Genomic DNA, 11,904 nt, shown 5'->3' on the forward strand with positions numbered 1-11,904 from the left:
AATAATCATGTGTAGCCAGTGTCGTTTGTTTTTGTTGGATTTATTTTTTACATTTAACCCGTCTAAACTCATTCTTTTCACAGTTAGCTCAATCCATTCCCCTCTCATTACTGCTAGTTGCTCCGGAAAGAAATAATTTTTGTTCTTACACTTTTCTTTAAAAGCTACTTTGTGCCCTCCAAAAATAAAGTTTTACAAGATGCTCTACGTATTTAATGATTGCGAATGTGATGAGCTCAAATGGCACCAACAACAATGAGGACACATGAAGAGTTAAAGGGGTTGTGGTGGGGAAGTGGGCCCTCATTACGAATGCATATAACCAAGGTTCAATTGGTCAACACGTTCAAAATTTTGTAGGTGAGCTACAATAATCAATCATTTTAGCAAGATTTTGTGCAAGCGAGTTTAATCTTAGAAGTAAATAATTTTAGTCGTAAAATAGTAGTTGTCAAGTGGATTTAAATAAAATATTTATACAAAATTTATGCAACTTTAATCGTAATTTATATATATACACAGTATTATTTTTGACGAATATGGTTCAGTTAAACCCACTTTCTACCATGTGCTTCTGCCGCTGCTTATGACCCAAATAAAATAGTAACCAGATGCATCTCTTTGTAACCGGAGGCAGCTCAAATTCCCGCTTATTTATAGTATATAGTAGGAAAGTATACCCCACTGTTATGAATATATTATATTATGGATGTTCATTTAGTACTCCGTTGTAAATAAGCTTCCTGAAGAAGTTTATCCATATGAGACTCCGCCATAAATATGTTTATCTATTTAGTAATAAGCCTCCTGAAGAAGCTTATCCTTTCGGTACTCCGCTATGGATAAATATTACACATGATAGAAGATTATCTATATCTGGCACAACAGTTTAGAGCAGCAGCTTACAAGCAGCTTACACAGCAGCTTGCAGTAGCAGCTTACACAACAGCTTCCTTTCTTCTATAATTAGAGGAGAATTCAGTTCATTATGTACATAAGTTTGAAGTTGAATAATATATCAGTTTCTCTCTATACTTGTCTTTACTTTACAGTCTTTATTTTATAACACGTTATCAGCACGAGACTCTGCCATCTCGAGCAAATACTTTGAAAGTATCAGAGGTACGAACTTTCTTTTTCTAAATAATGTCAAATCTTTCTAAACTTGAGTTTGTAGCCCTGGATATATTGGGCAAAAGCTACATGTCTTGGGTGCTTGATGCCGAAATTCATCTTGATGCGATGGGTCTGGCAGACACCATCAAAGATAAAAATCAGGCATCAAACCAAGATCGTGCCAAAGCAATGATATTCTTACGCCATCACCTTGATGAGGGCCTGAAAATGGAACTGTTAAAGATCCAATCATACTGTGGAGTAATTTGAAAGATAGATATGACCATCTGAAGATGGTAGTTCTTCCACATGCACGTTATGATTGGACTCATCTAAGGCTACAAGATTTTAAATCTATCAGTGAGTATAATTCTGCTATGTTCAGAATTATTTCCCAATTGAAACTATGTGGTGATAATATTACTAATCATGATATGTTGGAGAAAAATTTCACCACTTTTCATGCCTCAAATATGCTCCTGCAGCAGCAATATCGAGAGATGGGATTTAAAAAGTATTCTGAACTTATCTCACATCTTCTTGTAGCCGAGCAACATAATGGGCTATTAATGAAAAACCATGAAAGCCGACCTACTGGTTTTTGTCCATTCCCTGAAGTGAATGAGACGAACTTCCACCAAGCTAAACGTGGAAGAGGACGTGGCCCCAGTCGTGGTCATGGCCGTGGTCGGGGAGGAAACTCTAATCGTGGTAATAATAATGCACCAAAGAACCCTCCTCACCACCAGCAGTGGAAAAGGAAGGAACAAAAGCATGAAGCGGCGCAAACAGCAAAACCAGAAAATGCATGCTATAGATGTGGAGGAAAAGGGCACTGGTCACGTACATGTCGTACGCCAAAGCACCTGGTTGAGCTATATCAAGCTTCCCTGAAGAAGACAGAAAAAAATGCTGAAGCAAATTTTATTTCTGAAGATAATTTAGACTTCATGCATTTGGATGTAGCTGATTACTTTGCACTCCTAGAAGGAGAAACAAGTCATGTGATCGGTAGTGAATCTGTAGAGATGTAAATATTTTTATTTCTGTTATTTGTAGTAGATAGTATAGTTATGTAATTGTTGTACATAAATAAAAGTTATAATGTTTACTATCATATTTATTTTGTTTATGTCATTTTGAAGAATATGGATAATCCTCAAATTATGTTTGGATCAAAGACCAATCATGAAGATATTTGTATAGTTGATAGTGGAACAACTCATGCCATATCCAAAGAGCAGAAATACTTTTCTTATTTGCATAAGGAAAAAGCAAATGTTTCTACAATTTCTGGTAATATAAGTTTGATTGAAGGCTCCGGAAGAGCTATTGTATTTCTGTCTAAGGGAACAAAACTTATTATCGACAATGCATTATACTCCTCCAAGTCCCGAAGAAACTTGTTGAGTTTTATAGATATCCGCCGAAATGGGTATCATGTTGAGACAATAGATGAAACGAATGTGGAATATCTTTATATTACAAAGAATATTTCTGGCCAGAAATGCATTGTAGAAAAGTTACCAACTTTATCTTCTGGCTTATATTATTCAAAGATTAGTATAGTTAAAACACACTCTATCGTAAATCAGAAGTTTACTGATTCAAATACTTTTGTGCTTTGGCATGGCCGTTTGGGCCATCCTGGATCAATAATGATGAGACGAATTACTGAAAATTCGAGTGGGCATCCATTAAAGAACCTGAAGATTCTTACAAATAATGAATTTTCTTGTGATGCTTGTTATCAAGGCAAAATGATCACTAGACCATCACCAATGAAGGTTGGCATTGAGTCCCCAACCTTCTTAGAACGTATACATGGGATATATGTGGACCTATTCACCCACCAAGTGGGTTGTTTAGATATTTTATGGTCCTAATAGATGCATCTTCAAGATGGTCTCATGTGTGCCTATTATCATCTCGCAACTTGGCGTTTGCAAAGTTATTAGCCCAAATAATTCGATTAAGGGCACAATTCCCAGATTATCCTATAAAGGCTATTCGTCTTGATAATGCTGGAGAATTCTCATCTCAAGCTTTTGATGATTATTGTCTATCATTTGGGATAAAAGTTGAACATCCGGTAGCTTATGTTCATACTCAAAATGGCCTTGCAGAGTCATTTATTAAACGACTGCAATTGATAGCAAGACCAATACATTATAATAAATATTCTCCGTCACAATTAGTTTTTGGTCATGAATCAAATATTGCCCATCTACGAATTTTTGGATGTGCTGTATATGTGCCAGTAGCACCACCGCAGCGCAAGTAAGATGGGCCCCCAAAGAAGGTTAGGAATATATATTGGGTTTGAATCACCCTCTATTATTCTCTATCTTGAACCATTGACGGGAGATTTATTTACTGCTCGATTTGCAGATTGTCGATTTGATGAAACAAATTTCCCACAATTAGGGGGAGAGAAAAAGGAAATCAAAAGAGAAATTGTGTGGAAAGTTTCATCATTATCTCACTTTGATCCACGTACCCCTATATATAATCAGGAGGTCCAGAAGATCATCCATTTACAGAATATAGCAAATCAAATGCCAGACGCATTTACTGATTTGAAAAGGATAACTAAGTCACATATCCCTGTAGAGAATGTGCCTATTCGAATTGATGTCCCAGCAGGACCATCTATTAGCATGAGAGCTAGTGAACCTAAAGCACGCCTAAAGCGTGGTAGGCCTATGGGTTCTAAGGATCGAAATCCTAGAAAAAGAAAATCGACAAATGATCAAAATGATATTATGAAGGGATCTCCTCAAGAGACCCAAGATCTGATTAGTTATGAGATTCCTGAAGAAATCAATAAACCCGAGACTCAAGTGAGCGAAGAACTTTTAATAAGTTCTACTGGTGATGTGATTAATTTAAATCGATCTGAAATAGTAGTGGATAATATTTTTGCATTTAATGTTGCACTTAACATTATGCAAGATAGTGAGGATTTTGAACCCCGATCTGTCGAAGAATGTCAACAAATATCTGATTGGCCAAAATGGCAAGGGGCAATTCAATCAGAATTGAACGCACTTGCTAAAAGAGAGGTCTTTGGACTAGTAGTCCAAACACCTGCTGGTATTAAACCAATTGGTCATAAATGGGTTTTTGTGCGAAAAAGGAATGAGCAAAATGAAGTTGAAAGATACAAGGCTCGCCTTGTCGCACAAGGATTCTCACAACGACCTGGAGTCGATTATGAAGAAACATATTCACCCGTTATGGATGCCATAACATTTCAATATCTCATCAGTTTAGCCTTACGTGAAAGACTTGAAATACATCTAATGGATGTGGTTACAACTTATCTGTATGGGTCACTTGATAATGAAATTTACATGAAAATCCCTGAAAGATTTAAAATGCCTGAAGCATATTCAAAATCTCGGGAAATGTACTCAATCAGATTACAAAGATCTTTGTACGGTTTAAAGCAATCTGGGCGCATGTGGTATAATCGCCTCAGTGAATATTTGCTGAAAGAGGGTTACATAAATGATGTTATTTGTCCATGTATTTTTATAAAGAAAATGGCTTCAGAATTTGTTATACTTGCTGTTTATGTTGATGACATAAATCTTGTTGGAACTTCAGAAGAGCTCCAAAAGGCAATTGAATATCTTAAGAAAGAATTTGAGATGAAAGATCTTGGGAAGACAAAACTTTGTCTTGGTCTGCAAATTGAACATTTAGCAGACGGGATCTTTATCCATCAATCTGCCTATACAGAAAGGGTCTTAAAACGCTTTTACATGGACAAAGCACACCCATTGAGTACACCAATGGTTGTTCGATCACTTGAAGTGAATAAGGACCCGTTCCGACCTCCAGAAGAGGATGAGGAATTCCTGGGTCCTGAAACACCCTATCTCAGTGCAATAGGTGCACTTATGTATCTTGCTAATGCTACAAGGCCTGACATAGCATTTTCTGTTAATTTACTAGCAAGATATAGCTCTTCTCCTACACGGAGACATTGGAACGGGATTAAGCATATATTGCGATATTTAAAGGGAACTCTTGATATGGGTTTGTTTTATGCTAACAAAGATAGTACAGATCTTGTTGGTTATGCAGATGCAGGTTATTTATCTGATCCCCATAAAGCTAGATCTCAAACCGGATACGTGTTTACATGTGGAGGTACTATCATATCATGACGCTCCACAAAACAATCTATTATTGCCACTTCTTCAAATCATGCTGAAATAATAGCTATTCATGAAGTAAGTAGGGAATGCGTATGGTTGAGATCAATAATTCATTTTATTCGAGAAAAATGTGGTTTGGAATGTGAGAAAAGACCCACAATTTTATACGAAGACAATGCTGCATGCATAGCCCAATTGAAGGGAGGATTTATAAAAGGAGATAGAACGAAGCACATTTCACCAAAATTATTCTACACACACGATCTTCAGAAAAATGGTGACATTGATGTGCAACAAATTCGTTCAAGTGACAATCTGACAGATTTATTCACCAAATCTTTACCAACTTCAATTTTTGAGAAGATGGTATACAAGATTGGAATGCGGAGACTTAAATATTTGAAACAAGGTTTTCATCAGTGGGAGTAAAATACGCGATGTACTCTTTTTTCCTTATTAAGGTTTTTTCCCACAGGGTTTTCCTTATAAGGTTTTTAATGAGGCAGTTAGCAATGCGTATTACTAAATATGTGTACTCTTTTTCCTTCACTAGAATTTTTTCCCACGGGATTTTTTTCTAGTAAGGTTTTAACGAGACACATTATCTTTTAATGAACATCCAAGGGGGAGTGTTATGAATATATTATATTATGGATGTTCATTTAGTACTCCGTTGTAAATAAGTTTCCTGAAGAAGTTTATCCATATGAGACTCCGCCATAAATATGTTTATCTATTTAGTAATAAGCCTCCTGAAGAAGTTTATCCTTTCGGTACTCCGCTATGGATAAATATTACACATGATAGAAGATTATCTATATCTGGCGGCTCAACAGTTTAGAGCAGCAGCTTACACAGCAGCTTGCAGCATCAACTTACAAGCAGCTTACACAGCAGCTTGCAGTAGCAGCTTACACAACAACTTGCTTTCTTATATAAATAAAGGAGAATTCAGTTCATTATGTACATAAGTTTGAAGTTGAATAATATATCAATTTCTCTCTATACTTGTCTTTACTTTACGGTCTTTATTTTATAACACCCATCTCTTTTAAGACAAGAAAAAAGGAAAAAAGATTTATAAGCAAAGGAATCTCAATTGAAAGTGACTCCTGGCAGAAAAAATAAATAAATAGCCGGAGTAGACGGAAAAAGAAACAAATCCAAAAGATGCGGTGCAAACTGCAGAAATAGTAGTATTTCTTTTCGTATTTCAATTGATCTCCCTGGCAAAACCAACAGAGTTTCATGTCTCAAAACTCACAAATTTGCAGAGCACAGAATAAACAGTTGCATTTCGTTGTTTATACATGTCATGTCGTACATATAATAAGTTCCAAGAAGCAGTATACAAGAAGCATGTATACGTTTGGACGAAACATATACGAATACATATGAAACGTTTTACCTACCAAACATCTTCTTCCAATTCTTCATCTTCCTCACAACGTAATCACAAATCAATGTCTTCCCTTTTCCTCTCAAACCCTCGTCCTTTTCGCCCTCCTTTAAACCCTAAATCCAATCCCCATCTCGTTTTCCCACTTCGTACCCTCAATTTCTCCGCCAATTCTACTCCACCCCCTCCTCCTCCTCCTAACCCCAATACAAAACCACCCACCCTCAAAGAACCTCCCTTTTCCCCTCCTCCGCTGGAGTCTGCAGCCGCGGAGAAGAAGTCATTCGCGGTGGCGACCGGCGAGCTTTTCCTCGGCATTGCATCGCGAGTTTTGAGGCGTGGGAATAGTATAGTTAATGGTGCAGAAGAGAGTGAATCGTACTTTTGGGAACGGCGAAAGGAAGGGATAGCGGCGGTGGTTGAGGATCCGGTTCAGCCGGAGGTTGTGTGGGAGCAGAGGGAAAAAGACGTGGAAGCTGAGAAGAGCATGAAAACGGTGACTAGCCCTGGGTTTAGCTTCTCTGCTGCTGGGCTTTTGTTTCCTTATCATCTTGGGGTTGCTAAGCTTCTCATTGAGAAGGGCTATATCAAGGTTTGGTATATTCTACTTTATTTAGTATTTGGTTGTCGAATAATACTGCTTGTTGTTCTCTTGGTTCTGTAGTTGATCAAGTAAGATAATATCAAAATAAAATCTTTTTGCTAATCCATAACAAGTTTTATTTTACTTTGGAGAAGGGGAGTGGAGGAAATGGGAATCTAAATGGATGAACCGCGATGAGCATAGTAATAGACTATTGAGCTCGTTTGGATATAAGAGAATGTTGCTTCAGCTCCTTACCAGTTAATATTTTATTGATGTATGCCAGCAAAATGCAGCTTGGGGTTAAGGCATAATTGTTTTTAAAAAGGGCACCCTGGTGCATGAAGCATCCCGGGTTCGGAGAAGGGCCGCATCCAGGGGTATTGATGTAAACATGCTACCATAATGCAAGCATTATTGGTTGCTTCCACGGCTCGAACCTGTGGCCTATACGGAGATAACCTTACCGTTGCTCCAAAACTCCCCTTCATTGAGGTATAATTGCTTTATACCAGCAAAATGCCGGTAAATACATTCAAAATGGAGAACTTTATAGAGAATGTAAAGAACTAAGAATATCTTTACCCATTATATCTTTCAGTTAGTGAATTGATAGTTTGAATATAACAAAACGCATGTAGAGGATTCTTATAGGGGACACCAACTAATTGGGATTAAGATGTAGTTGAAAGATCTTATATAGACTTCTATAAGAACTTAGCGTAGTATATTGATACATATTTATTGGATTTAACTATTGATGGGCGAGTGACATTAATCGAGTGCCAGATGTCCGAGCCAAATTGGGTGTGTATAGCTCACTTCATAGTGCATTGCTCTTTGGAGGAACTTGAGGATTCGGGGACATGTATGTTAACCCCGCACATCACATAGGAATTAGGATAGATGAAGAAATTGGACAAGTACTTGCTACATCTGTTGTTGGATATTGTTGTTGATCATATGACTTGAGATCTGGAGTTTGGGCCTAATGTTTGTTGCTATGATGGTACTTCATGATGTGTAAGAAAGGGATTTTTACGGAAAGAAGAGAATTTACTATTAATGGGGATAATACTTTGAGAATTTAAGTTGCTATGGACCTTTTTGTTTGCCTTTCTTTATAAGTATTTTATTGAGCTTTTGCCTTGAATACTCAAGCAGCTTGATTTGCTAATAAGCTTATTGAGAGATAGAGGATTAAGGTCAAGAGGTTAAGAAACCGTTATACCGGACTCTAAACACTGGTGGAGGGTCTTGGTTGGATGTTCATTTTGGTTACAAATTAGAACTACGAAGATGACTTTTCTTAGTCCGACATATTTCTTCTTTCCCAGGAGACAACACCACTGGCTGGTTCTTCTGCTGGTGCAATTGTATGTGCAGTGGTTGCTTCTGGTGCGAGTATGCAAGAGGCTCTAGATGCTACCAAAATATTAGCTCAAGATTGTCGGCTCAGCGGGACAGCATTTCGCCTTGGTGTAAGTGTCATGACATAATTTCTTAATTGTGCAGGCTATAAAAATCATATACGTTCATAATTGTAATCTTTTAAGATAATTGATAGGTTTGATCTCAGTCAAAGTCTATGAAACAGATTTGATAAATAAATAGTAGTCATTCGTGAAAATGAAATAGATTAATTGATAACTTTAATGTGTTTGCCTCAGTCAAAGTGTATGAATTGGGCATCTAAGAGTAAAAGATTTAAGTGACAGACGTATAGAAATTTTAATCATGACTTGATTTGTCCACATAAAATTGTAATCTCTTATTTGGTGACAGAATGCAAATGTCTCTATGTCACTGGAAAATAACTTGACATGTTTAAAATTGGCTTATCTCGTGTCATCGAGATCTAGAGTACTGTTCTTGATGACAAGTATTTAGCTTTTTGGTATTTAAATGTTAAAGCATCTAAAAAATGTCATTCTGTACCAGGCTGTTCTTAGAGAAATTCTTGAGAAATTTCTTCCATATGATGCTCATATTAGGTGCAACGGAAGAGTTCGTGGTAAGTGTAGACTAACCTTTGTTCGTGCAAGCTGATATTTTGAAGCTCTTATGCAATACAATATGGTTTATGTGGGTTGAGAATGATGTAGTCATTTCATCTCAGTTGCTGTAACACAGATACTTTGGAGGCCCAGAGGCTTATTGGTTGATCAGTTTGATTCTAAGGAGGATCTTATCAATGCTGTCTTTACTTCTTCTTTTATCCCAGGGTACACATTCTTTCTGGCTTTATTAGCTTCTCTTTTTGCTCACACTCCAATCTAAACCTTTAATCTAAACCTTCAAAGTATCGTGAATCACAGATATCTTGCTCCAAGGCCAGCCACACTTTTCAGGAATAAACTTTGTATTGATGGGGGACTAACACTATTTATGCCACCTACGTCTGCTGCCCAGACGGTAACTTCTGAAGAAATTAATTAAGTAGTCCGCTATACTGCACATCCAGTCATGACTACCTTGCTTTGTCATTCATGTATGCCAGTTGCGGATTGATTTTGCCATTGTATGTCCTGTGCATTGAAATAAGCTTTGTCATTCATGTATGCCAGTTGCGGATTGATTTTGCCATTGTATGTCCTGTGCATTGAAATAATCTTTGGAGAGGAAGCACGTTTCAAATAACCAACTTGCAGTTCTAAGAAAAATGCTGTGACTTTGATGAAGTTCATAAAAAAAGGCTAAAGGCCTGGTCTATTCACCCGACTTCACTTCACTTTATATTGTAGAGGGTGACGGTAAATCAATCCAACCCATTAAGAGATATTTCTGTTACCTTCTGGACATTTATTTAATTGACTTCGGACATCTGTAGACAAATATTTAAATCAAGTCATCTGATAACTAGTTGTCAACTGAAGCCCTGTCTGTTGTGGCTCTAGAATTAGTTCGGAGTTGCTAATATACACATTATTCTCAGCTGTAAATTAGTAGTCTCTCCTGTTTAATAAGTTATCTGAAATCAGAATGCATTTTCCCTGTCCTTATGTTCTCTTATATAGCCTAAACCTAATAGCTATAAATTCAGAAAATCTCCCTGGGTTGTTGATTACCTATAATTCTTAAGATTTTATCTGTATGTTTGATTAGTAATCTACTTGTCTTTTCCTCTCATGTTACGTCTTCCAGCATTTATTAGCAACATTTTTTTATAATGGTGGTGTTCGGGCTAGCTTACACGCACCTCGATTGTTACCTGCTACCTCCCACCACAGAGAGGTTTAGCTAGATGGAAAGTGATCACCTAATTTCTTTTTGTCTCTGTTAGGATTTGAACCCTGGTCTCCAAGGTTTGCCCCCATTGACCACTAGGCCACACCCGTTAGTGCTAACAGTTTATGCTTTTTACCTGTCAGTTCCACAATAGAAACAGCGGTGACTTATCAGGATATTGATTTCTTTTCATCTGATTGCTGGAGGCAGTTAACAACTGATTGGTTGTATCCAGGTGCGCGTTTGTGCTTTTCCAGCCAGTCGGTTGGGATTGCAAGGAATTGGGATAAGTCCTGACTGCAACCCTGAAAATAGGGCGACTCCCCGCCAGGTACTTGAACATCTTACGGTCAATCGCCTGGTTCTTCTAGTGATAGACCAATAACAAGTTTTCTCTCATCTAATTTGGCCACATTTGCAGCTTTTCAGTTGGGCGCTTGAGCCAGCAGAAGATGATATTCTTGATAAGCTATTTGAACAAGGTTACACGGATGCAGCTATGTGGGCTCAGGAGAACCCGGTCGGGGAGTTAGTTCGAGATGATAGTTCTTCAATAGGCAGCAGTCTAACACAATAGCTTTATACAGATTGATTTTGTTCAAAGAGTGTACGAGATGATACAATGGCGTTGCAAGAATCAACTCATTTAACCTGCAAATAAGAGTAGTCTCTATGATACACAGTACACTTCAACAATGATGGAGCGCTCCTTGCCTTAACAAGGAGCTGATACTGAGGAAGATCGAAGAGGGTCGGAAACTGGTGGTTGGTTAGTAGCAACGTTATGTTTTGTATATACAGCATTGCTAAGATGTAAATTTTAAAGCAGGGAAGAAAGAAATGAACAGAAAAGCAAAAGAGGATAGGATTTAGGATATATGAGTACAACTAGGGCTCGATATTCCTGTAACATATACTGATGAAAAATGAATAGCAGCTTGGTATTAAGCATTATTTTCTCTTCTTGTACAACTCTAGTCACAGTTGACATTTTCCATTGCAAATTGCTATAGGGAGAAAAAGTTGGTGCCCTGAAGCTCCCATTTTGAAGTGGATATTGTTGTTAAATACATATTTGTAATATCCTTTTTCATACCAGTAAGATTTAAATCTTAGTGTTCGGTTTCTAACGTAGCTACTAGTTTAAGTAAAATTCTTTAGTTACTACTAATACGTGATGTCGAAAATATCCTTGTTACTGCACGAATAGCTGGTCAAATTTACTATTTATTTTTTCTAACCGGTATACGTAGATTATATACAATTAAAAACATATTATATATGGGTTATACATATATTATACATCAACTGGCTATTTTTAGTTTAAACGGTCGGGTTTACGGCTATCTAGGTTAGTTCTTTGAAAAACCCGTGATCAGTTCGTATTGTAATACTCTATAAAAATGAAT

At 37.2% G+C, this 11,904-nt stretch overlaps 1 protein-coding gene across 4 annotated transcripts; it reads left to right on the forward strand.

Annotated features, from left to right (window-relative positions):
- The first annotated feature begins 6,441 nt into the window (after positions 1 to 6,441).
- LOC104120525 (uncharacterized) lies at positions 6,442 to 11,449 on the forward strand. Of its 4 annotated transcripts, XM_009632299.4 has the most exons (7): positions 6,444 to 7,276; positions 8,605 to 8,748; positions 9,209 to 9,281; positions 9,387 to 9,492; positions 9,586 to 9,682; positions 10,731 to 10,826; positions 10,917 to 11,449. In XM_009632299.4, the coding sequence occupies exons 1-7, from the start codon at positions 6,596 to 6,598 to the stop codon at positions 11,070 to 11,072; spliced, it is 1,353 nt and encodes a 450-aa protein (XP_009630594.1). In that variant the 5' UTR covers positions 6,444 to 6,595; the 3' UTR covers positions 11,073 to 11,449. The 4 variants fall into 4 exon arrangements, with proteins under 4 accessions (XP_070034449.1, XP_070034454.1, XP_033508531.1 ...); XM_070178348.1 differs by lacking the exon at positions 9,209 to 9,281 and having other exon boundaries at positions 6,442 to 7,276; positions 9,401 to 9,492; XM_070178353.1 differs by lacking the exon at positions 10,917 to 11,449 and having other exon boundaries at positions 6,442 to 7,276; positions 10,639 to 10,807.
- The last annotated feature ends 455 nt before the right edge of the window (positions 11,450 to 11,904 follow it).

The sequence above is a fragment of the Nicotiana tomentosiformis genome, chromosome 1 (genome assembly GCF_000390325.3).
Source record: "Nicotiana tomentosiformis chromosome 1, ASM39032v3, whole genome shotgun sequence".
NCBI lineage: Eukaryota > Viridiplantae > Streptophyta > Magnoliopsida > Solanales > Solanaceae > Nicotiana > Nicotiana tomentosiformis.